A 26918-nucleotide genomic window follows, 5' to 3' on the forward strand; every position below is an offset into this window, starting at 1 on the left:
CAGCTCAGAATGCCACTTGGGAGACTGTATGTAATTAGGCTGCGTTTCCAAGTAAGCAGAAGACCCACAGGGCGGCGGCGAGACGCTGGGATTCATCCCCTCTTCCGGCCCCCCTCACTGGCACGATCTGCGCAGGCGCGCAGGGAGGGCGCGGAAGTGTGGGCGGAAGTGGAGTGGCGGACGCTTTAGCTGGGGCACCTGCGGAGTAAACAGATGCTGTGCGGCGGCTAGTAGTCGGTGTCCGAGGGTGCAGGCCACCATGAACCGGCTCCAGGAGGACTACGACCCCTACGCAGTAGAAGAGCCTAGCGACGAAGAACCCGCTTTGAGCAGGTAGGCCCCTGCCTCGTCCCGGCTTCCGAGGCTTCGGGCCGAGGACAAGCTTTAGCCTCATCCAGTCGCCGCGCCTGCCAGGCCCTTTCGGACCCTCGGCCCAGCGACTTGGGCGCCTGTCGCGTCCCGCTGTTGCCTGTGGGATCCAAGTGGGATTCTGGTGAGGTTGCGCAGCCACGAGGGAGACGGGGCGGACACCGGCGCGGGGAACGGGAATAATCTGGAATTACGCGTAAGTCTTCAAAAGCCTTGGGATCGAATCCTGCCTTTGCAGCTTACTAGCACAGTGAGTGGAAGCGAGTCACTACCCTCGTTTTTCTCATCTACAAAAAGGGATAACAGCTGCATCTTAAGTATGTTTTGAGACTAGTGGGACTTAGTGGGAAGTGACCATCTCGAAAACTAAACTGTCATAAACAGAAATAAAGGAATACTCAGCTGTTTGTTTTTTTTTAAGATTTTATTTATTTATTTGACAGAGAGCGAGCGAGCGAGCGAGCACAGTAGGGATCAATAGGTAGCGAGAGGAAGAAGCTGGCTAGCCTAGCAGGGAGCTCTCTGTGGGGCTGGATCCCAGAACCCTGGGATTACGACACGACCTCATCCGAAGGCAGACGCTTAAGAACTGAGCCGCTCAGGCGCCCGGTCCCCAGACTTTTTTGGAGCACGTTTTGAATGCTTGTTTAGGGCTACAATTTTCTACAGACTCTCAGTATAGTAGGGGAACTAAGACACGTATTCGGAACATAAATATCTTGGAAAAAAGTATGTTATCTCAGGACAGTATTGTAGAAAACGAGGACCTGAGATAGACACAGAAGAGGTTCTGGAGAGATTTCCAGGAAGGAGGGTTTCAGCTTACCTGGGGAAACTTGCAGTTATGTTGGCAAGAGATTTCCTAGCATGTTTATGTTATTTTATTTATTTATATTTATTTTATTTTATTTAAAAAGATTTTATTTATTTATTTGACAGACAGAGATCACAAGTAGGCAGAGAGGCAGGCAGAGAGAGAGGGAGAAGCAGTCTCCCTGCTGAGCAGAGAGCCCGATGCGGGGTTCCATTCCAGGACCCTGGGATCATGACCTGAGCCCAAGGCAGAGGCTTTAACCCACTGAGCCACCCAGGAGCCCCTATTTTATTTTATTTTTTAAAGATGGCAGCAGAGCCTGTCCATAAACTCTAAAACATTCTGTCTCAACTAAGCTTTCTGTGAAACTGTCCGTCCTAGGCTTGGGAGATTGGACTGCTGTGAAGAGTCTCTTGTGGGGAGTGAGGATGAATTCCAAGATTTCCTGCGAGTTTCAGGTAGTGGGTCTGGTCTGTGAAAGGAGATTATCAATTAGTAGGCCTCAGTTAGGTTCATGGATATTTCACTGAAATAAGTTTTACTGAAATAAGCAGTATTTCCTGGACTTGAGTTACTCAGCCATTACCATCTCCATATTCACCTGTATTACAACTTATTTAATATTTTTCTTTAAGATTTTTGTAGCTGAATTTCTTTTCTTTGGGAGGGGTGGGGGTTAAGTTACTTTAAAGAAGCTCTGTAATCCTGAGACAGTTGCCACTGGTAAGGTAACTGTAGGAATAAATATTATGAAAGGGGCGCCTGGGTGGCTCAGTGGGTTAAGCCGCTGCCTTCGGCTCAGGTCGTGATCTCACGGTCCTCAGATCGAGTCCCGCATCGGGCTCTCTGCTCAGCAGGGAGCCTGCTTCCTCCTCTCTCTCTCTGCCTGCCTCTCTACCTACTTGTGATATCTGTCTGTCAAATAAATAAATAAAATCTTTAAAAAAAAAAAAAAGAATAAACATTATGAGATGGAACAGTGTTATTAGACAGTATTGCCACTCAAGGCTCTGAGTCTGGTGCTTGTTGTCTTAAAAAAGGGGAAATTGGAGAGATTCGGGAGGTGTCTGTCAGGATTTGATTTTATCCTACTTATAAGCTAGTATTTCATAGTTTTACTGTTTCATGGAATCTGGCAGAAAATAAGAAACTCCTGGGTCGGAGACTACTCAGAGCAGGCAGAATGAGCATTGCGATCAAGTTGGTTGCTCTTACTTCCCAACTCCTACAGTGGTTGCACGGAGAGGCCCAGGTGGATGCTACACATTCAGTGGGTTGCATCATGGCTGAGGACCACTTGAGCTTGGGAATTACACTTCTTTTACAGCAGTCAGTAAATAAGCCTGCTCTTTCTCCTGGAGAGAGACCCCACCTTATCCTTCAAGGCTGCACACTGTAAAACATAACCTCGAGAAATGGCCTGGGTGAAGAGTGGTGAGAACTTTGCATTTCTTGACACCCTCAGCAAGAATGTACCTGGCGCATACAGTGTTGCCTCAGCTAGCTGTGCTGACACTTCTCCTGAAATAGTCACAAGGGTTAGAGAAAATTTGTAATAAAAGTAACTCTCTTGTCTTCTGATTAATCTTTCTTTAAAAAATTAAACTTCATTTTGAGGTAGGTTCAGAGGTAGTTATAAGAAATAGTATATGGAAAAAAAATCAGTGAATTGTATACTTAAGATTTTTAAAAATTAGTTAATTTATTTATTTGAGAGAGCATGAGAGGCAGAGAGAGAGCATGAGAGGGGAGAGGGTCAGAGGGAGAAGCAGAAGCAGACTCCCTGCTAGGCAGGGAACCTGATGTGTGACTCCATCCCAGGAGTCCAGGATAATGACGGGAGCCAAAGGTAGTTGCTTAACCAACTGAGCCACCCACGTGCCCTTAATTGTTTGTTTGTTTATTTAAGATTTTATTATTTATTTATTTAATTTATTTACTTGACAGAGATCACAGGCAGGCAGAGAGAGGTGGGGGGAGGCAGGCTTCCCACCAAGCGGAGAGCCCGATGTGGGGCTCGATCCCAGGACCCTGAGATCTCGACCTGAGCCGAAGGCAGAGACTTAACCCACTGAGCTGCCTAGGCGCCCCAATTGGATATTTAAATGTAAGAATTGACGACAGTAAATTAATGCCACAAGAAAAGTTAAACAATAATACAGAGGGATTCTGTGTCTCCTCTACCCACTTTTTCTCAATGTTAACATTAGTAACTTTAGTATGATATTACAACTTGTGAAATTTGACCATTACTATGGTCAAAATGTAGAACATTTCCATTACAAAAAGGATCCCTCATTGCCAACTTCCTGCTCCACCGTGCCCTACTTAAATGCTGGTAACCACCAATCTGTTATCCACTTCTATAATTTTGTTCCTTTTAAAGAATATTATATAAATGGAATCATGCAGTATGTAATTTTTTGGAATTGGCTTTTTTTATTCAGCATAATTCTCTGGAGATTCATTCACATTGTTGTAGGTATCAGTAAATCATTCCTTTTTTATTGCTGACAATTATTTCACATTTTTTTTTTAACCATTCCCTTATTGAAGGATGTCTAGTTTCTTGGTCTGACTCTTGTGAATAAAGCATCTATACATTCATGTATCGGTTTTTGTGTGAATGTAAGTTTTCATTTCTCTGGGATAAATGCCAAGGAATGTGATTGCCGGTTTGGTGGTAGTTGCATGTTTGGTTTTAGAAGAAACTGTCAAGCTATTTTCTTTCCTTTTTTTTTAAAGATTTTATTTATTTATTTGACAGACACAGTGAGAGAGGGAACACAAGCAGGGAATGCAGGAGAGGGAGAAGCAGGCTTCCCGCTGAGCAGGGAACCGGATGTGGGCTTGATCCCAGGACCCTGGGATCATTACCAAGCTGAAGGCAGACTCTTAACCACTGAACCATCCAGCCGCCCCTGTCAAGCTATTTTCCATAGTATTTGTATCATTTTAGAGTCCTATCACAATGACTTCAAAGTTGTTTAGCAGCCTGTCTGTCCTGGTACTCCTTAAGATAATACATTGCACACTTTGGAAACACTGGAATATATGATACATCAGAGTTTCTCAGCCTCAGTAGCATTGATATCTTGGATCATGTAAGTCTCTGTTGTGTTGTAGGAGGCTGTCCTGTGCATTGTAGGATGTTTAGCAGTATCCCTGACCTCTACCCACTGGATGCCAGTAGTCCCTCCTCCCACCTCTTAGTTGTCACAGTCAAAAATGTCTAGCTATGCCATATAGTCCCTGGAGGGCAAGATGCCCTCTAGTTGGAGACCAGTGGTATAATTCAAGGGTGAGGGGTTAAGACTGGAAAGATAAATTTTTTTTTTTTTTAAAGATTTTATTTATTTATTTGACAGAGAGAAATTACAAGTAGATGGAGAGGCAGGCAGAGAGAGAGAGAAGGAAGCAGGCTCCCTGCTGAGCAGAGAGCCCGATGCGGGACTCGATCCCAGGACCCTGAGATCATGACCTGAGCCGAAGGCAGCGGCTTAACCCACTGAGCCACCCAGGCGCCCCTGGAAAGATAAATTTTTTAAAAAAGATTTTATTTATTTATTTGACAGGGAAAGAGACTGCAAGAGAGGGAACACAAGCAGGGGAAGCAGGAGAGGGAGAAGCAGGCTTCCTGCTGAGCAGGGATCCCAGTGCGGGTGGAAAGATAAGGTAAAACAAAATGGGGAAGGCTCTTCTGAGTGCTGTAGTTAAAGATTTGGCCATAGATGATTTCTTTCAGAATTGGGTAGTGATGTGATGACAGTTTTTTAGGACTAACATTTTGGCAGCAGGATTAAGGATAGAATGAAATAAAAGAGTTTGGAGGCGTGGTGATCCTTAGGATATGGGGGAACAGGCAGAGTTAAGAGGACCCAAATGAGTATAGTGGTAAAGGAGAAAGGGAGTATATGGTTGAGGATGAGGAGTGTTAGATGGGGAATTCTCTTATGAGTGGAGTCTGGCTAAGGCCTCTATCATTAGCAGAATTGAATGGTGCAAGTTGCATTTTTTCAGATTTACGTTTTGCTGGAGGCTTAAAAGCATTGTCCTAGAAGAAGAACGTAGAGAAATGAAAACCAGGGGTAGTCTGTAACTATTCATCAGACCACAAATAATTGAACATTATTTATGAACTATTGATTGTATTAGAAATATGTTAGATGTTTCATTCATTTTGATAACATTTCATTTTTTTCTGGTATCTGGTTTATTTCTGTCATATTGCTATTAATGGGAAACCCAGGGGCAAAAGGCCAAGTAAATTGGCAGTAATTGCTCAGGAGAATTTGTAATATAATTTAACCTTCTTTTTATAGTTCTCTTTAGACTTTAAAATTTTAACATCTAATTACTATTTGTTAACGTTTTGTTTGGGTATGTTAGCTGTATATTGGCTACATGTATTAAGTTTTAAGTACAGATAAGTTTTTTTTTTTTTCCTTTAAATATTTTATTTATTTGACAGACAGAGATCACAAGTAGGCAGAGAGGCAGGCAGAGAGAGAGGAGGAAGCAGGCTCCCCACAGAGCAGAGAGCCTGATGCGGGGCTTGATCCCAGGACACTGGGATCATGACCTGAGCCGAAGGCAGATGCCACCCAGGTGCCCCAAGTACAGATAAGTTTTATTTAAGTATGTCAGAAAACTCCTAGTTTTGTGAAGTAAACTTTTCATTGCTGATAGAGTTATGAACTGGTGCAATACTTTTGGAAAACAGTGTGATAATTCAAGAAGTTAGAAAGATGTTTTTATGTCTAGTTCTAGACATTTATCCTAAGGAAATCAACAGAAACAAAATTACATATGTCCTACTGAGCTAATCATTGTAGTGTAATAGCAAAGAGAAATAAACATACAGCATCTATAAGAGGAAATGTTATGCAGACATTGGAAATATATTTGGAAATATGTGAAATGGTTGATCTTTTTTTTTTTTTTTTTTTTTAAAGATTTTATTTATTTGAGAGAGGGCATGCAGGCACACGTGATGGGGAGGAGCAAAAGGGGAGGGAGACGCTGACTCCCGGCAGAGTAGGGAGCCTGCCAGCCCTGAGATCACCCTGAGATCGTGACCTGAGCGGAAGGCAGATGCTTGACTGACTGAGCCACCCAGGCATCCTGAGAAATGGTTGATCTTTAAATGAAAATAGCTGTATGTAATATAATACATAAATGCAACTTTGTAAAAACTTAAAATTGTTGGGCAGTGAGATGATGGAAGTTTTAGGTCATTTTAATTCTTTAGTATTCACATGCCTTATGATTTAAATGCAAACTAGTTCTGAAGATGAAGTGGATGTGCTTTTACATGGAACTCCTGACCAAAAACGAAAACTCATCAGAGAATGTCTTACTGGAGAAAGTGAATCATCTAGTGAAGATGAATTTGAAAAAGAAATGGAAGCCGAATTAAATTCTACCATAAAAACAATGGAGGACAAGTTATCCTCTCTGGAAACAGGTAAACTTTTAGTTAAATTTTCATATAGATAATTTTCTAAGCTCTGTAAGGGCGGGAACCTTATTTATGCTCTGTTATGTCACACCGGCACTTTGAGTAGGTGCTCAATAAATATTTATTGAGTGAATGAATAAATATGTTTGGCAAGTTGAGTATAGTTTTCTTTGATGACTAGTGAAGAGTTTTCCTGTTGTTGAAATGACACTGTTTAGTATTGTTTACCTGTGTGATTTTCTTTTGTAATTTTTACCCTAGGATAAAAAAGACACAAGCTTATAGAGTTTTTAGGGTTATATAGCACTGATACGGCAGAGTGAATGATAGGTCACCACAAATTCCTCTCTCATTTTAGTAAGTAATGAAACATACTTTGTTTTGATGCTTTGTTTTTATGTAAAGTGTACCTGACCCCAAAACTGATTTGTGCCTCAGCTTTGGTTTCCATGTATTTTTTTTTTTTTAAGATTTTATTTATTTATTTGACAGAGAGAGATCACAAGTAGGTAGAGAGGCAGGCAGAGAGAGAGGAGGAAGCAGGCTCCCTGCTGAGCAGAGAGCCGTGAGATCATGACCTGAGCCGAAGGCAGCGGCTTAACCCACTGAGCCACCCAGGCGCCCCTGGTATCCATGTATTAACTGTTAGGAACTGAAAGCATATGTAATAGTAATAACAATAAGAGCAAAAGCAGATGTTAATTAAGAGGAGGAATTAGGGACACAGGCTTGTGAATATAGTCTGAGTCGTGGTGCTGGGCACAACTGGGAGAGGAAAGTGTGTCCTTGAATCATGCCCCCTGCCTCTCTTTAGGGCTTTTATCCTCTTTCCCCTAAAGTCCTGTAGATGTTTATTTCTTGTTCTTAACAGTGTACCGCATGGCTGAAAGGTAGAGATATGTATGGTGGCAACCTGGAAATAGGCTATTTTGTAATTCAGTAAAATCTAATTCAAGATTTGTGAGAAGGGTGAGAGAAAAAATTTTCTCATGATTTGGAACACTTCATTCCACTGTAACAATTACAGTTCTCTGTAATTGCATAGGGCATAGAAATTCAGTAAGTTATTGATGTGAAAGTATTTTTTCATCCAAATGAGATTGGGAATGAGTTGATAATTACTTTGAAGTGATGGAAGAGTAAGATGCATTTTTTTTCTTGTCAGTTATATATGGTTTAGTCTCTAAACTGCCCTTATGTAAATAGGGTCTTCCTCGGGAACTGGAAAAGTTGGAACAGCTCTGACAAAGTACTATGATGATATATATTTTGATTCTGATTCTGAGGATGAAGACAAAACAGGTAAGTAGCATGTTTACCAGGTTTAGAGGTTATATTTTATAGGAAAAAAAAAGGTTAACCTAACAATTATTGGATATTAGAATTTGCCTCTGAGTTTTATCTTTTAGAAATTCTAGGCTGTTGGGGCACCTGGGTGGCTCAGGGGGTTAAACCTCTGCCTTCGGCTCAGGTCATGATCTCAGGGTCCTGAGATCGAGCCCCACATCGGGCTCTCTGCTCAGCAGGGAGCCTGCTTCCCCTTCTCTCTCTACCTGCCTCTCTGCCTACTTGCGATCTCTCTGTCAAATAAATAAATAAAATCTTTAAAAAAAAATTCTAGGCTGTTGATGTGAAAACAAAAGCAGGAATTGATAAATAAGAACAGATAGGAATGCACATATGAGGACATGGGACCGGCAGGGGTGCTGCATGGGCACTGCATGGGCATATTGGGGAGAAAGGAGAGTGTGTCCCAGCTCAGTCCTAACATTTTCAGGGCTCTTGGCCCCCTTCTTAAGGTTCCTTAGTACAACAACATTTGCTTTCACACCTGCAAATAATTAATAATATTATTTTTACAGAAAATATAGAAATTTATAGTACTTTATATTTTGCAGGGCGCCTGGGTGGCTCAGTGGTTAAGCCGCTGCCTTCGGCTCAGGTCATGATCTCAGGGTCCTGGGATCGAGTCCCGCATCGGGCTCTCTGCTCAGCAGGGAGCCTGCTTCCCTCTCTCTCTCTGCCTGCCTCTACATCTACTTGTGATTTCTCTCTGTCAAATAAATAAATAAAATCTTTAAAAAAAAAAAAAAAAAAAGAAATTTTTCTAACTCATTGCTTTTTTATCGGCTTCTCTGTTCTCTGGAATTGATTTTGTATAAAATCTGAGCAAAGGTAAACATAATAAGAATTAAAACTGATTTAATTATGTCAGTAATTATGTTGAAATGCACAAGTAACACATTTATATGGTAAAGAAACAATTAGATGCTCAACTGACTGTGCCGCTCAGGCAGTCCAAGAAACAATTTTATATTTTTATATATTATTACCTAAATGTTAACCTATTTAAGTAAATTTTAAGAGTCTAGTGCATGTAGATAACCATAGTGGGTTTTCACTTTTTTTAAAAAAGATTTTCTTTATTTATTTTGAGAGAGACTGTGTGCACACATGCCTGCTTACGTGAGTCAGGGGAGGGGCAGGGGGAGAGGGAAAAATCTCAAGCAGCCTCACCCTGAGCATGGAGCTGGACATGGGGCTTGATGTCATGACCCTGAGATCATGATGCAAGCTGAAATCAGGAGTTGGATGCTTCACTGACTGAGCCACCCAGATGCCCCTGATTTTTTTTTAAGATTTTTTTTTTTTTTAAGATTTTACTTCTTTATTTGTCAGAGAGAGAATGAGAGAGTGCATGCACAAGCAGGGGGAAAGGCAGGCAGAGGGAGAAGCAGGCTCCTCACTGAGCAAGGAGCCCCATGTGGAACTCAGTCCTGGGACCCTGGGATCATGACTTGAGCTGAAGGCAGACCCTTGACTGACTGAGCTAACCATGTACCCTGAAATACTTTTATTCTGATTTCAGTAGCATTTTATATATGGGAACTTGTTGAGAATTTATAACATCAGGAAGTTTTTGATCTTGGTTTACGTTGGTCTTTCTGAGACTGAATTCTTATTATTTGAGTACAGTTCTTGAGATAACAGTATATTTTTAGTGAAGAAACCATTTTTTCCTCCTCTGTCATCTTCATTTTAATGCCTTATTAATTGGACAAGAAATTTATTTGGAGAAATAGTTAAAAATTTTTTTGGGAAAATACACATAGAAAAAAAAAATGTAGCTGAAGATTCTATGTTCTGTATTAAAGAAGTGTGTGCTTTAGACATGATACCTAGCCATATCTGTAACATTTTCAAAATTAGCACAGGTGACCAAGAAGAAGAAGAAAAAGCGACACAGGATTCCAACAAATGATGAGTTACTATATGATCCTGAAAAAGATAACAGAGATCAGGCCTGGGTTGATGCACAGAGAAGAGGGTAAGAACTTAACTTTAATATTTAGAATCTTTAGAGAAAAATGATTAAGAGATGATTTTTACTACATTCACATTTTTTAAAAAAGATTTTATTTAGGGGCACCTGGGTGGCTCAGTGGTTAAAGCCTCTGCCTTCGGCTCGGGTCATGATCCCAGAGTCCTGGGACTGAGCCTGAGTCGGGCTCTCTGCTCAGCGGGGAGCCTACTTCCTCCTCTCTCTCTGCCTACTTCTATGCCTACTTGTGGTCTCTGTCTGTCAAGTAGATGGATGGAATCTTTAAAAAAAAAGAAAGGATTTTGTTTATTTATTTGTCAGAGAGAGAGGGAGAGCACAAGCAGGGGGAATGGCAGGCAGAGGGAGAAGTAGGCTCCCGCTGAGCAGGGAGCCTGATGTGGGATTCAGTCCCAGGACCCTGGGATCATGAACTGAACCAAAGGCAGACAATTAACTGGCTGAGCCACCCGGGCATCTCTGTGTTCACATTTTGAATTTATGTGTATTGTGTTCATACAGACATACATTAAAAAAAGAATTTTGGAAGAAAACTGTTGAATTATTTATTTTGAAAATTACCAGCAGATTTCACTCAGATGACTTACTTGTTTTTTAAATTTTTCTGAAAGATTTATTTATTTATTTGACAGAGAGAGCGAGATAGAGAATAAGTTTGGTGGCAAGGGGCAGGAGATGGGGAGTCTTTAAAAAATATATTTATTGGGGTGCCTGGGTGGCTCAGTTGGTAAAGCCGCTGCCTTCGGCTCGGGTCATGATCTCAGGGTCCTGGGATCGAGCCCCGCATCGGGCTCTCTGCTTAGCAGGGAGCCTGCTTCCCTCTCTCTCCCTCTCTCTCTGCCTGCCTCTCCATCTACTTGTGATTTCTCTCTGTCAAATAAATTATTTATTTATTTAGTTAGTTATTTGACAGAAGAGAAAGCACAGGCAGGGGGAGCAGCAGAGGGAGAGGGACAGGCAGGGCTCCAGGCTGAGCAGGGAGCCTGATGTGGGTCTTGATTCCAGGATCCTGGGATTATGACCTGAGCTGAGGGTAGATGCTTAACTGACTGAGCCACCCAGGTGCCCTGGGGAGAGAGTCTTTTTTTTTTTTTTTTTTTAAAGATTTCACTCATTTATTTGAGAGAGAGAAGGAACCAGGCTCCCTGCTGAGCAGAGAGCCCGATGTGGGACTCGATCCCAGGACCCTGAGATCATGACCTGAGCCGAAGGCAGCAGCTTAACCCACTGAGCCACCCAGGCGCCCCCCTGGGGAGAGAGTCTTAAACAGACTCTGCTCTGAGAATGGAGCCTGACTTGGGGCCTGATCTCGTTGAGTCTGAGATCACAACTTGAGCTGAAACCAAGTGTCAGATGCTTAACTGGCTGTGCCATTCAGGCACCTGTCAGGTAATTTATTTTTAAAAAACTGTTGTTGAATTCAAACTGCTATAGTCAGTCTCTCCATTGAAGAAATAATGCTGACTTTTTTCAAATAGGCATAATTTCAGATTATTTGGAGAGTAAACATTTATGTGGATGAAGAGTGGATATTATATTTTACACCTGAATTGTTCTTTTTAATTATTTATAGATTCGATTTTTAAAAGATTTTGTTTATTAGAGTGACCATGAGCTGGGGGGGGCGGGGAGTGGCAGAGGGAGAGGGAGAAGCAGATTCCCCACTGTGTGGGGAACTTGACATGGGACTCCATCCTAGGATCCTGGGATCATGACCTGAGCTGAGGGCAGATGCTTAATGACTGAGCTATCGCCCTCGACCCGCAAGGACCACAAGAAGCCCCAGTTCAGATGTATCTTCTCTCCCTTTATTTCCGCAAGTCTACACACTTATATATGTTTACATGACCAATCAGCGAGCAGGGTACAGGAGGGAGCGAATCAGGCTGCGAATCACCTAAACGAACAACTTCGCTAGCAACCAATGCTGTTTACTTCCTCTTTGGGCGTTCTGCTTAGTTTCAGGAGGCAATCCTAACCTGGCAACTAGCCAGGCGCCATCTTTTAATGGCGGAGGCTGCCCTGGCCAGGGGCCTGCCTCCGACACTGAGCCACTCAGGTGCCCCACAAGTTAGATTTTTTTTAATTTGAGGAGACAGTCACATAATATAAAATTAATCATTTAATTTATTTAAAGATTTTATTTATTTGACAGACAGAGATCACAAGCAGGTAGAGAGGCAGACAGAGAGAGAGAGGAGGAAGCAGGCTTCCCGCTGAGCAGAGAGCCCGATGGGGGGCTTGATCCCAGAACCCTGGGATCATGACCTGAGCCGAAGGTAGAGGCTTTAACCCACTGAGCTACCCAGGCGCCTCCATTTAATTTATTTAAAATTAATCATTTTAAAGTGAACAATCCAGTGGCATTTAGTATATTCACAGTGTTAGGCAACTACTACCTCTATTTTTCAAACCATTTTCATCATCAAAGAGGAAATGGCCATACTTGTTTTCCAGTTTGAGTTTATGAAGGCTAATTTGTCATACAACTATAAGCTAGGCAGTATACTGCTGTTACCCAGTACTTCCCTCACCTGGCTGTGCTTCAGAATCGCCTGGGAAGAATTAAATGCAAACCCTGGAGTCCCATTCTAGGAAGCTTTGATTTAGCTCAGGTAATAGGGGCGGGGATGGTAAACTCTTGAAAACTGAACAACAAAAGATAAATCAAGTATTTTTTTAAAAAAGATTTTATTTATTTATTTGACAGAGAGAGATCACAAGTAGGCAGAGAGCAGGCAGAGAGAGAAGGGGAAATAGGCTTCCTGCCAAGCAGAGTCCCAGGGGCTTGATCCCAGGACCCTGAGATCATGATCTGAGCTGAAGGCAGAGGCTTAACCCACTGAGCCACCCAGGCTACCCATAAATCAAGTATATTTAAGTCCAGAGAGAGTTTGATGTTGTTGGGTGTTTGTACCTTACCTTTTAGCCTCTAGTCTCCCACTTTGTTCTTTGTTATTTTTCCTTCTTTCCTTCTCAAAGTTTTACCCATGTACCACTTCCTCCAACTGCCCTTTGTATTTATTAAATAAATATGTTTTGATTATCCCCTGTGCAAAATGAACATTTTGAATGCCACGATTGATATTGAGATAGTTAAGAAAATTACAGTATAGCTCTTGATTCTGGTCAGTGAGGTAAGATGGAATGTATTTTCATCGTTCTATAATCTTTAGATCCATCCAGGCATCCATCATCGTTCTATAATCTTTAAAAAAAATTTTTTTTAAAGTAAACTCTGTCACCAACATGGGGCTTGAACTCAAGACCCCAAGATCGAGAGTCAAATAGTCTACCATCTGAGTCAACCAGGCGTGCCTTTTGTTATATATATATCTTGAGAAGAATTAACATTTTATTGGTTTATTCACATTCCTGCATCAAGCGGTAGTTGTTTTAAGATTTTTTTTTTTGTTTTAAGATTTGTTTTAAGTTTTAAGATTACAGAAACCAACTTAAAATAATCAGTTAACTATGCTTTCAGTGTCATGGAGGCAGTCTTGTTCACTGCTATATCCCAGACATCTTACACTTTGTGTTAAATGGGCACTCATTAAGTATCTGTTGAATGAATATGTTACTTTCTTAGGTTTGGGTTTTGAAATCTGCTAAGCATTGGAGGGATATAACAACAGTTATAAATAAGTACCACATGTTTTCAGTATTTTTCCCCAGAGACATTTGAAGAGTTTGGGAAGTAATGTCAAATTTATCTTTTGTTGTTTGGTTTTTGGGCGTTTACCATAACTCCCTTTTCAGAAACATATGCTTTTATAATTTAGTACCTTCATAAGTAGATTCATATTATACTTTTGCAGTCAGCAAATGTTCACTGAACAGTGACTATGTACCAGATACTGTTCTAGATTCTTGAAATACAACAAAGAACAAAACAGACAAAAATCTTAAAGTACTTAGAGCTTACATGCTTGCTTTTAAAATGTAGCTTTGCTAGGTTTTTCAAATTAATAGACTTTATTTATTTAGATTATTTTTTTATTTATTTGAGAGAGAAAACGTAGATGAGGGAGGGACAGAGTGAGAGACCCTCAAGTGGCTCCCTGCTGAGTGTGGAGCCTGATGCTGTGTCAGTCCCACCACTCCCCGAGGGGTCATGACAAGTCGAAACCAGAAGTTGGACTCTCAACTGACGCAGCCATTCAGGCACTCCAAGAGACTTTATTTTTTAGAACAGTTTTAGATTTACAGAAAAATTGAGCCAATAATACAGAGTTCCTGTATATCCTCCCACAATAACACACACATACACACACAAGAGTTTCACCTATTACTGACATGTTAGATTAATATGTACATTTGTCACAATTAATGAACCAGTATTTATATATCATTATAAACCAAGGTCCATACTTTATTCAGAATTTCTTAGTTACCTGCCACGTAATTTCGATTGCAAGAGCCCATCCAGGATACCAGGTACTTAGAGTTGTCATGTCTCTTTAGGCTCTTCTTGCTGTTGATGGTTTCTCTGACTTTTTTCTTGGTTTTGTTGACCTTAACAGTTTTTAGGAGTAGTGGTCAGGTATATTGTAGGAGGCCACTCTATTGGAATGTGTGATGTTTTTCATAGATTAGACTGGGATTATGGGTTTTGGTGAGGAAGACCACAGAGACAAAGTGCCATTTTCATCACGTTGTAATGAAGGGCACATATTGTCAACATGATTTATGATTGTTAATGTTTATCGTGGTTACCTTGGTGAGGAACTGTTTGTCAGGTTTCCTCCTGTAAAGTTAACTCTCTACCCCTCCTTTGCATACTGTACTTAGGGAAGGAAGTCACTATGTGTAGCCCAGACTTGAGGAGTGGGGAGTTATGCTCCTCCTTCCTTGAGGGGAGAATATCTTCATAAATTATTCTTTCATACGGGAGATTTGTCTGTTCTTCATCCTTCCCTTTGTTCGTTCATTCATTCATTCATTCGTATCAGTATAGACTCAGGTATTTATTTATACTTTGGGTTATAATCCAATATTGCTTTATTTTGTTCTAATTGTTTCAGCTTTGGCCATTGGGAACTGTTTTAGCTGGCTTTTGTGACCCCTTGACATACCTGCTTCATTGTTTTTGAGCACTTCCTTACTTTCTGGCAGTACAGGAAGCTCCAGGTTCATCTCGTATGCCTATTTCTAGAATCAGCCATTTCTCTCAGGAGTACTAGTTTCTTTTATTGGAGAGTGGCATTAGACATCAAGATCTTGGGGGCACCTGGCTAGCTCATTTGGTAGAGCATGTGACTTTTTTTTAAGGGGGGTAGAGAGAGAGAGAGGTGGGGAAGGGCAGAAGCAGAGGGGGAGAGGGAATCTTAAGCAGGCTCCATGCCCAGAGTGGAGGCTAACATAGGGCTCAATCTCACAACCCTGAGGTCATGACCTGAGCTGAAATCAGAGTTCAACACTTGACCCACTGAGCTACCCAGGCACCCCAGAGCATGTGACTCTTAATCTTGGGGTTGTGAGTTCAAGCCCCATGTTGGGCATGGAGCCCCTTAGAAAAAAAGAATCAGGATCTGGCTTTAATATATGTCTCTCCCACTACTCCCACCAACCTTTTCTTTTTCTGTTGTAGCTACCATGGTTTTGGAATACAGAGGCCACATCAACAACAGCAGCCTGTTCCAAATAGTGATGCTGTCTTGAATTGCCCTGCCTGCATGACCACACTATGTCTTGATTGTCAAAGGTAACAAATAAAGGCTGACCACATGCACACACAAAACGAAAAAAAATTTGGTGGTCTTTGTTTAAATCAGAAATAGACTTTCCAGGTATATACTTAATAATTTTTTTTTTTTTAAGATTTTATTTATTTGATAGCACAGGCCGGGGGAATGGGAGAGGGAGAGGGAGAAGCAGGCTGCCCTCTGAGCAGGGAGCCCGGTGCGGGACTCAATCCCAGGACTCTGGGATCATGACCTGAACTGAAGGCAGACATTTAATTGACTGAGTCACCCAGGCACCCCTATCCTTAGGAATTCTGATAAAGTTCTGTCCTCACATATCCTTGCTGCTACATGATTCATCTTTGTACAAATAATTTTGGTTATATGTATTTCTATTATAAGTAGTTGTTCTAATAAAGCACTTACCAGTGCTGACAAGGATTCAGTGAAGCTGCATGTATGTTATAGAATGACATAATCTGTCAAAGACACTCTTTTCAAAAAAATTGTGATGAAATACGTATAACATTTATCATTTTAGCCATTTAGCCATTAAAATTTTTTCATTAAAGAGTACATCAGGGGCGCTTGGGTGGCTCAGTGGGTTAAAGCCTCTGCCTTCAGCTCAGGTCATGATCCCAGGGTGCTGGGATTGAGCCCCGCATCGGGCTCTCTGCTCAGCAGGGAGCCTGCTTCCTCCTCTCTCTCTGCCTGCCTCTCTGCCTGCTTGTGATCTCTGTCTGTCAAATAAATAAATAAAATCTTTAAAAAAAAAAAAAAGAGTACATCATTTGGATATTCAATTTATTGTCAACTAGACCATTTAAAATTTTAGACTCTTTTCCTAGCTTTATTGAGATGTAATTGACATATAACATTGTTTCTATTGTTAGTTTCAAGTGTACAACATGATGATTTGGTATACACATGTATTGCAAAACAGTTACCACAATAAGGTAAGTTAACACATCCATCACCTCACATTTATACCTTTTTTTTGTGTGTGTTGAGAACTTTAAGATCTGCTTTCTTAGCAACTTTCAAGTATGTAGTTCAACATTGTTAACTACATGCTGTTTATTACATCCCCAGACCTTCCTCATCTTATAACTGGAAGTTTGTACCATTTGACTGTTTTCATTCATCCACCCTTCCCCCACCAACCACCAATCTGCTCTCTGTTTCTATGAGTTCATTTTGTTTGGATTCACATATAAGTGAGATCAGTAATTTTTTGTCTCTGTCTGACTTACTTCATTTAGTATAATGCCCTTAAGCTCATCCATGTTTTCACAAATGGCAGGATTTCCTTCTTTTTTTTTTTTTTTCCATATTCTATTATATTTATACACCATGTTTTCTTTATCCATTCACCTATGTATGGACACTTAGTTTGTTTCCATGTTTGGCTGTTATGAATAAAGCTGCGGTAGATTTGTGGGGAGAAGACCACAGAAGTAAAGTGTTGTTTTCATTATATTATATCAAGGGCACAGACTGTCAACAACAAAAAAATCAATAGATTTATGACTGTTAATGTTGAACTTGATCACCTAGCTGAGGTGGGGGTGGAGATAGCTCTTTGAGATAGTGATTTCATTTCCTTCAGACACATACCCAGAAGTAGGATTGCTTGATCATATGGTAGTTCTATTCTTAATATTTTTTTAAAGGTTTTATTTATTTGACAGAGAACATAGGTAGGCAGACCAGCAGGCAGAGGGAAAGGGCGCTGAGCAGGGAGCCTGATGTGGGGCTTGATCCCAGGACCCTGGGATCATGACCTGAGCCAAAGGCAGCCACTTAACTGACTGAGCCACCCAGGTGCCCCACTATTCTTAGTATTTTGAGGAGGTGCCATACTGTTTTCCAGAGTGACTATACCAATTCATATTCCCACCAGTAATGCAAAAGGGTTCACTTTTGTTTTCTCTTGTCTTTTCGATAATAGCCTAACAGGTGTGAGGTGATACCTCACTGTAGTTTTTGATTTACATTTTCCTGATGATTAATGATGATGAACACCTTTTCATGTACCTGTTGGCCATTTGTGTATCGTTTTTTGGAAAAAATGTCTGTTTTGGTTCTTTGTCAATTTTTGCTTTACTCTACTTTTTGTTGAGTTGTATGAGTTTCTTGGATATTAATCCTTTGTCAGATACATAATTTACAAATATTTTCTCCCATTCCATAGGTTGCCTTTTCCTTTTGTTGATGATTTCTTTGCGATGCAGAAGCTTTTGAGCTTGATGTAGTCCCACTTGTTTATTTTTGCTTTTGTTGCTGTGCTTATCCAAAAAGTCATTGTCAAGACCCATGTTGAGCTTTTTCCCTGTGTTTTCTTTGTAGTTCTATAATTTCAGGTCTCACATTTATGTTTTTAATTCATTTCAAGTTAGTTTTAGTGAGTGGAGTAATTCAGGGGTCCGGTTTCATTCTTTTGCATGTGAATATCTAATTTTCCCCAAATCATTAACTGAAGAGGTTATCTTTCTGGCATTGCATATTTTTGGCTCCCTTGTCAAATATTAGTTAACCATGTATGCATGAGTTCATTTTTGGGCTCTCTGTTCTGCTCCATTGGTGTGTGAGTCTGTTTTTTTGCCCAAACTGTACTGTTTTGATTACTATAGCTTTGTAGTACAGTTTGAAATTGGGAAGTGTGATGCCTCCAACTTTGTTGTTATTTCTCAAGGTTGCTGTGGCTGCTTGGGGTCTTTTGTGATCCCATACAGCTTTGAGGGTTTTTTCTATTTCTGTGAAAAGTGCCATTGAAATTTTGATAAGATTGCATTGACTAAGATGGCTTTGGGTAGTGTGGACATTTTAATAATGGTAATTCTTGGGGCGCCTGGGTGGCTGAGTGGGTTAAGCCTGTTGACTTCAGCTCAGGTCATGATCTCAGGGTCCTGGGACTGAGCCCCGCATTGGGCTCTCTGCTCAGTGGGGAGCCTGCTTCTCCTTCTCTTTGCCTGCCTCTCTGCCTACTTGTGATCTCTCTCTCTGTGTCATATAAATAGATAAAATCTTAAAAAAAATTATGGTAGTTCTCTGATTCATGCACATGGGATTTCTTTTCATTTACTTGTATTTTCTTCAGTTTCTTTCATGAATGTTTTACAGTGTATAAATCTCTCACCTCCTTGGTTAAGTTTATTTCCAAGTATTTTATTATTTTGGATGGTATCATGAATGGGATTATTTTCTTAATTTCTTTTTCAGATAGTTTACTGTTAATGTACAGAAACACAGTAGGTTTTTGTATATTGGTTTTGTATTTTGAAACTTGCCTGAATTTCATATTTATTTTTTATTTTCTTATTGTTTATTTTAAGATATTATTTATTTGCGAGAGAGAGTGAGAGAGCATAAGAGGGAGAGGGAGAAGGAGAAGCAGGCTTCCCATTGAGCAGGGAGCCCCGTGTAGGGCCCGATCCCAGGACCCTCGGATCATGACCTAAGCCGAAGGCAGACGTCCAACCAGTTGAGCCACCTGGGCACTCCTCATATTTATTTTAACATTTTTTATGGTGGTGTCTGTGATATTTTATGTTTAAAAGATTATGTTATCTGCAAACAGACAGTTGTACCTCTTTCTTTCCTATTTGGATACCTTTTATTTCATTTTCCTGCCTGATTTTGCCCTGGCTAGACTTAAAGGACAATGTTGAATAGGTGTGAGTGGTGAGAAAGGGTACTCTTTGTTCCCTGTTTTAACCATTTTAAATGAACGATTCAGTGACATTAACTACATTCACTGTATTGTGCAGCTATCTTCACAGTCCATTTCCAGAACTTTTTTTTTTTTGTCATTCCAGACAGAAACTCTGTACCCATTAGACAAAATTTCCCCGTTCTCCACCTCTACCCACCCCAGCCTGTGGTAACTTCTATTCTGTTTTTCTTTCTGGATCATTCATTGCTCGTGTATAGAAGTGAACAGATTTTTGTGTGTTGATTTTGTACCCTGCCACTTTGCTGAATTAGTTTATCAGCTCTAGTAGTTTTCTGTGCAGTCTTCAGTTTCCTACATATAATGTCATGTCATTGGGATGCCTGGGTGGCTCCCTTAGTTAAGCATCTGACTCTTGATTTCAGCCCAGGTCATGATCTCGGGGTGTGGGCTTGAGCCCTGCATTCATTGGGCTGTGGTGGGCGTGGAGCCTCCTTGGGATTTTCTTTCTCCCTCTACCCCTCTTGTCTTCTCTTTCTTCCTCCCTCCCCTCTGTCTCTCTCCCTTCCTGTCTCAAAAAAAAAAAAAGTGTGTGTATGTGTGTGTGTGTGTGTGTATATATATATATATAACCAAAACTAAGTGATACTGTGGGTGGTGGATTTGTTCTAGGTACTAATGAATAGCCAGATACGTTCACCTTATTATAAGCTAGCTTGAGGTTTTTGATCATCTGCAACAATTAAATTTTGTGCTTTCCAAATGAACTCTTACGCTTTTTGTGTATAAATTGACAATCCAGAGCATACTTACGGAATGCAGAAAAAGTAAAATGTCTTTGTACTGCAGTTGTTTCTCTTCCAAATTAAACCGTATTATTAGGGAGTTGCTGTACTCAAAAGAAGTTGTTCCATAATGTAACAGATAGAAATCAGCCTTGGTAAAAACTGTGTTCCATGTTAATACAGGATTCTAGTCCAGTGGAGTATAAATGAAATTTTTATAATCTTACTTGGAGAAGTACTAGCTTGCATAGTCTAAATTCTTTGTGGGTGGTGTTAGTGGTGGAGATCAACATTTGGAACTAATGAAAGTATACTTGAGTTTGCTATGTTTAGCCAGATAGATATTTCTATTGCATGAAGTTTAAGGGGAGAAAAATCCAACTTATTAGGTGGGGAAAGAGGTAGGAAAATACTGAGTATATGAGGAGAACAAATGAAGCATTATCTATTCTGTAGACTGCTGGAGAAAAGCCAGGAGTGGACATTGTAAAGTTGGAAGCTCTTTAAGCTTTCATAAAACTGTAGCTTTTACTAAAATGGTGACAAGAATAGTACCACTTTTTTTTAATTTAATTTTTTTAAGGATTTTGTTTATTTGACAGAGATCGCAAGTAGGCAGAGAGGCAGGCAGAGGGGGAGGGGAATCAGCGCCCCCACTGAGCAGAGAGCCTGATGCAGGACTCGATCCCAGGATGCTGAGATCATGACCTGAGCTGAAGGCAGAGGCTTAACCCATTGAGCCACCCAGGCACCCCTTTAATTTTTATTAAATAATTAATCAGTTGACAGAGATCACAAGTAGGCAGAAAGGCAGGCAGAGAGAGAGGAAGGGAAGCAGGCTCCCCGGTGAGTAGAGAGCCTGATTTGGGTGTCGATCTCAGGACCCTGGGATCATGACCTGAACCCAAGGCAGATGCCTAACCGACTGAGCCACCCAGGTGCCCTAAGAATAGCACCACTTGTAATGAGTGGAGGGCAGAATTTCAGGCCACAGTGTGAAAAGACAGTCAAAATTGTTTAAACATTAGCTTTCAAGTTTCCAATAACTTTTCTTGTCTTTCTAAGTTTGAAGAGCAAATTTTTTTTTTTGGAGATTAAAGTTACTTTTAAAGCAGTGGAAAAGAGGATATATTCATTCTTTTTTTTTTTTTTTTTAAGATTTTATTTATTTATTTGACAGACAGAGAGATCACATGTAGGCAGAGAGGCAGGCAGAGAGAGAGAGAGGGAAGCAGGCTCTCCACTGAGCAGAGAGCCCGATGCGGGGCTCGATCCCAGGACCCTGGTTTCATGACCGGAGTTGAAGGCAGAGGCTTTAACCCACTGAGCCTCCCAGGCGCTCCGGATATATTCATTCTTTAAACTATTCTCTATTAATAAGTTTTTTCCTGTTCTTAAAATAACTCTTAACATTATTTTATTTTTTTAAAGATTTTCAGAGAGAGAGAGAGCACGAGTAGGCAGAGCAGCAGGCTGAGGGAGAGGGAGAAGCAGGCTCTCCACTGAGCAGGGAGCCCAATGCAGGGCTTGATCCCTGGACCCTGGGATCATGACCTGAGTCGAAGGTAGCTGCTTAACTGAATGAGCTACCCAGGCACCCCACTTAACATTTCTTTAAATTTCCCATTTTGTTCTCATGTTTTTATTTTGGTTATATTTCAGTAAGGTTTTTTTTGTTTTTAAATTTTAACTACATTCAGCAGGGATCCTTGCTTCTCCCCCCAATTCCCTCCCCTCCGCAGCCTGCCTCTTTGCCTACTTGTGATCTCCGTCTGTCGAAAAAAAATAGATCTTTAAAAAAATTTTAACTACATGGAGAGGTGAGAATATACAGTGGGGAAAAAAGATAGTCTCTTCAATAAACGAGGCTGGGAAAATTGGACCACTTTGTAACACCATACACAAAAATAAATTAAGGACCTAAATGTGAAGCCTGAACCATAAAACTCCTAGAAAAAAACAAGAAGAAGTAATTTCTTTGCTATCAGCCATTTCCCCAGATTTGTTTCCTAAGGCAAGGAAAAAAACAGCAACATTTTTTCAGATATGTCTTCTAAGACAAGGGAAATAAAAGCAAAAATAAACTGATGAGACTAGACCAAAATAAAAATCTTTTGCACAGTGAAGGAAACCATAAACAAAATGAAAAAACAGCTTATGGAATGGGAGAAGATATTTGCAAGTGATCTGTTTGTTACAGGATTAATATCCAAAATACGTAAAGAACTGATACAACTCAACACTGAAAAATCCAAATAATCTGATTAAAATGGGCAGAGTACTGAATAGATGTTTTTCCGAAGTAGACTTATAATGTCCAACAGATAACATGAAAAGATGGTCATTAATCAACAGGGAAATGCACTTAAAGCCACAGTGAGATACCATCTTACACTTGTCATGATGGCTAGAATCAAAAAGACAATTAAAAAGTGTTGGTCAGGATGTGGAGAAAAGGAAACCCTCGTGTACTGTTGGTGGGAAGGTAAATCGCTGCAGTCATGGTAGAAAACAGCATGGAAATTCCTAAAAAAAAAATTAAAAATAGAAATAACCAGTGATGCAGTCATTCCAGTACAGAGTATTTATCCAGAAAGTGAAAACTGAAATTTGAAAAGATATATGCACCCTTGTGTGTATTGTAGTATTTACAATAGCCAAGATACGAAAACAACCTAAGTGTGCTTTGATCGATGAATAAAGAGACTGTGATATATGCACACAGTGGAATATTACTCAACCATAAAAAGGATGAGGGTCTTGCCTTTTGTGACAACATGGATAGACCTAAAGGGTATTATGCTAAGTGAAATTAAGTCAGAGAAAGACAAATACTATATTATTTCACTTATACGTAGAATCTAAAAAGCAAAACAGATGAATAAATGATGAAAAGCAGAAGCAGACCCATAATTACAGAGAACAAATTGATGGTTGCCAGAAGGGAGCACAGTGGGGGATGGCCAGCATGAGTGAAGGGGAGTGGGGGAGATAAAGGCTTCCAGGTGTGGAGTGAATAAGTCATGGGGATAAAATACAGTGATACTGTAATAGCATTGTTGACAGATGGTAGCTGCACTGCTCTGTTGAGTATAGTAGTGTGTAAACTTCTTGAATCACTGTGTTGTATACCTGAAACCAATGTAACACTGTGTCAACTATACTTCAGTAAAATTTTTAAAAAAATCTAAATGGATAACCTATTAAAATAGAACATAAATCCAAATTCTTCATTTCATTTTCCTCTTAGGCACGAATCCTACAAAACTCAGTATAGAGCAATGTTTGTGATGAATTGTTCTGTCAACAAAGAGGAGGTTCTAAGATACAAAATCCCAGAGAACAGGAAGAAAAGGCGAGGCCCTAAGAAGATGAGGTCCAACCATGAGGATGCTGCAGAGCCAGCAGAGGCACAAACAGAAGAACTCTACCACCCAGTCATGTGCACCGAATGTTCCACTGAAGTGGCAGTCTATGACAAGGATGAAGTCTTTCATTTTTTCAATGTTTTAGCAAGTCATTCTTAAGTAGCTAAGTTGGCATTTAATTGCCCAATACCGTATGTAAGGCAAATATGGACAGTTCTTTTCCTTCTGAGTGGTTATTTGAGGACACATTGTTGATCTTTTTGAAAGAGAATGATTGTCAGCCTTCATCTCTCCACCCCCTTAAAATTTTTTTTTCCCCAGCTTTGATGGGACTCATTATTCATTCTCTTTTTGAGGGGCATTTGGAAACTATGGGGCTTTTTATATATTAAAGCTCTTTAGAATTAAAGTGTTCTGGAGTTATAAGTAATCTTTCTGTCAGTTTTATTTTTATTTTTTATTTTGGTTGTACTTGTGGTGTGATTAAACTAGAAACTATTTCCTGGTTTCTGTCTATATTGTTTTTGCTAAGAAGTATCTTTATTTACTTTCTACCTTATAGTATGGAGTGACAGTATTTAGTAACTGTTAACAGTTACATGGAGTTAATATTGCCAGGTGTTTTGAGTAATTAATATAGGTCTTTCCCTAAAAGGATTGTGTAGTAACAGTATTCTAAATGTAGTGAATTAACACAGTAAATAGAAATTTAGGTGAGGAAAAGCAACCTCATCCTCCACCCTTAGACTTAAAAATCCTTTTGCTGCCTCTTGCACCCCCATTTGTTCTGGAACTTCTGTTTCCAGCAACCAATGTGTTGTTTTTCCTTTCTTTCTTCTTTGTATTAATAGTATAAAAATCATTAGTGACAGCTTGGAGGAAATTGCATCATAGGCATTGGTGCTTTTTTTTTTTTTTTTAAAGATTTTATTTATCAGAGAGAGCGAGCGAGCACAGGCAGACAGAATGGCAGGCACAGGCAGAGGCAGAAGCAGGCTCCCTGCTGAGCAAGGAGCCCGATGCAGGACTCGATCCCAGGATGCTGGGATCATGACCTGAGCCGAAGGCAGCTGCTCAACCAACTGAGCCACCCAGGCATCCCGGCATTGGTGCTTTTGAAAAGAATGAACTGTTTCCAAAACATTAGGAAACTCAGAGTCCTGATATTCTCATAGAGATATGATAGAGTGAAGTAAAGTCAGGAAATATTTTTTTTTAAAGATTTTATTAGAGAGAGAGAGAGAATGAGTAGGGGAAGGAACAGAGGCAGAGGGAGAAGTAGACTTCCGGCTGAGCAAGGAGCCCAAAGTGGGACTTCCATCCTGGGACTCTAGGATCATGACCTGGGCCACTCAGGTGCCCAGGAAGTACTTTTTTTTTTTTTAAAGATTTTATTTATTTATCAGAGGGAGAGAATACAAGGAGGGGGAGGAGGAGAGTGAGGAGCCTGACGGGGGGCTCAATCCTAGAACCTTGTGATCATGACCTGAGCTGAAGTCAGATGCTTAACCATCTGAGCCACCAAGGCGCCACACGAAATACTTTTTTTTAAAAGATTTTATTTTTTAATTTTTGAAAGTAATCTCTAATGTGGGGCTGGAACTCATGACCTTGAGATCAAGAGTTATGTGCTCTACTGACTGAGCCAGCCAGGTGGCCCAGGAAATATGTTTTAATTCAGGTTCTCACACTAATCTTGGTCAAGTTTGTTCCTGTGAGTCTCTGTTTTCCCATCTATAAAGTGAAAAGATAGAGCTTGAGGGGAACCTCTATCCTCCCTCAGAATGATACACCTCAGGGGCACCTGGGTGGCTCAGTGGGTTAAAGCCTCTGCCTTCAGCTCAGGTCATGATCCCAGGGTCCTGGGATCGAGCCCCACATCGGGCTCTCTGCTCAGCAGGGAGTCTGTTTCTCCCTCTCTCTCTCTGCCTGTTGCTCTGCCTACTTGTGATCTCTGTCAAATAAATAAATAAAATCTTTAAAAAAAAAAAAAAAGATACACCTCCAGGAGGGAAGACATGTCCTTCCCACTGCCTTGCCTTCTGTGTTTTCTAAAAGCTGCACAGAGGGAGAGCTGGAACCAGTGATGGTGTGGTGTTCCTCTGAATTGGGTGGAGGCAGAAAAATTATAGATTTGCTTCTAGGTAATTTCCAGTATCTTAATAACATATTTTATAATTTTTATAGTATGCTGACTTCTAATTTTTTTTTTAAGGTTTTATCTATTTATTTGACAGAGATCACAAGCAGGCAGAGAGGCAGGCAGAGAGAGAGGGAAAAGCAGGCTCCCTGCTGAGCAGAGAGCCCAATTCGGGGCTTGATCCCAGGACCCTGAGATCATGGCCCAAGCCGAAGGCAGACGCTCAACCCACTGAGCCACCCAGGTGCCCCTACTTCTAAATGTTTTAAGGTATTGCCAGGTGATATGTTATGGAATAATACTACTAATGTATTTTAACCTTGTTTTGCCATATTACAGCTTGGAAGATCTCTTTCCTACTTACTGTCTTTGCAAAGCCTATTGTCTTCTCAGATCCTACAACCACTCCTCCATTGTACCCTCTCCTCCACTTCACTGAAAGGTCTCAGCAGTCTTACACATAAAGGCCACCTGGGGCAGATGGGTAAAAGGCCCTGCTCAGAATGTGACTCAATAATAAAATGAGCAGGAAATCAATATATAAAGATAAAACTTCGGGCAGTAACATAAAGGGGAGATATAGAACTGTGTAGGAGCAGAGTTTTGTGTACTATTGAAGGTAAGTTCAAGCTAGTTTGTTAGAAATTTAAGATGTTGGGGTGCCTGGGTGGCTCATTCGGTTGGGCGTCTACGTTTGGCTCGGGCATCTCCCTTCAGCTTGGGTCATGACAGGATCGAGCCCCTAGTCGGGCTCCTTGCTCTGCAGGGAGTCTGCTGCTCTCTCTCCCTCTGCTCCTCCCCTTGCTTGTGCACTCTCTCTTGCTCACTCTCTAAATAAAATCATTACTTTTTAAAGATTTTATTTATTTATTTGACAGAGACACAGTGAGAGAGGGAACACAAGCAGGGGGAGTGGGAGAGGGAGAAGCCGGCTTCCTGCTGAGCAGAGAGCCTGATATGGGGCTCCATCCCAGGACCCTGGGATCATGACCTGAGTTGAATGAAGATGCTTAACGACTGAGCCACCCAGGTGCCCCTCAAATAAAATCTTTAAAAAAAAAAAAAATTTAAGAAGGCACTTATAATTCCTAGGGTAACCATGAAGATGTTGCAAAAAGAATATTTAAAGTGACCCAAGAATAGAGCATAATATATATGAGTATTATATCATAAAATATAAAACTGTACAGCTCTTTATGTCCCTTTATTTCTTGCTTATTTTATTATTTTTTTTGGGGAGAGAGAGAATGCATGAGCGGTGTTGGGGAGGGAGGGGCAGAGGGA

At 40.6% G+C, this 26918-nt stretch overlaps 1 protein-coding gene across 2 annotated transcripts; it reads left to right on the forward strand.

Moving 5' to 3' along the window:
* Nucleotides 1–149: 149 nt before the first annotated feature.
* Nucleotides 150–24010, forward strand: LOC122893255 (E2F associated phosphoprotein). 2 transcript variants are annotated; one of them, XM_044230145.1, is made up of 6 exons: nucleotides 150–333; nucleotides 6469–6650; nucleotides 7851–7946; nucleotides 9855–9972; nucleotides 15575–15688; nucleotides 23377–24010. In XM_044230145.1, the coding sequence occupies exons 1-6, from the start codon at nucleotides 260–262 to the stop codon at nucleotides 23651–23653; spliced, it is 861 nt and encodes a 286-aa protein (XP_044086080.1). In that variant the 5' UTR covers nucleotides 150–259; the 3' UTR covers nucleotides 23654–24010. The 2 variants fall into 2 exon arrangements, with proteins under 2 accessions (XP_044086080.1, XP_044086081.1); XM_044230146.1 differs by lacking the exon at nucleotides 9855–9972 and having other exon boundaries at nucleotides 167–333; nucleotides 23377–23463.
* Nucleotides 24011–26918: the final 2908 nt, after the last annotated feature.

The sequence above is a fragment of the Neovison vison genome, chromosome 13, assembly GCF_020171115.1.
Source record: "Neovison vison isolate M4711 chromosome 13, ASM_NN_V1, whole genome shotgun sequence".
NCBI lineage: Eukaryota > Metazoa > Chordata > Mammalia > Carnivora > Mustelidae > Neogale > Neogale vison.

Excerpts from the sequence above, each read along its gene's own strand:
- LOC122893255 (XM_044230145.1), top strand. The coding sequence starts at position 260 with ATGAACCGGCTCCAGGAGGACTACGACCCCTACGCAGTAGAAGAGCCT. Across the intron at positions 7,947-9,854 it reads TGAGGATGAAGACAAAACAG|CACAGGTGACCAAGAAGAAG; the intron begins GTAAGTAGCATG and ends TTTCAAAATTAG. Across the intron at positions 15,689-23,376 it reads CTATGTCTTGATTGTCAAAG|GCACGAATCCTACAAAACTC; the intron begins GTAACAAATAAA and ends TTTTCCTCTTAG.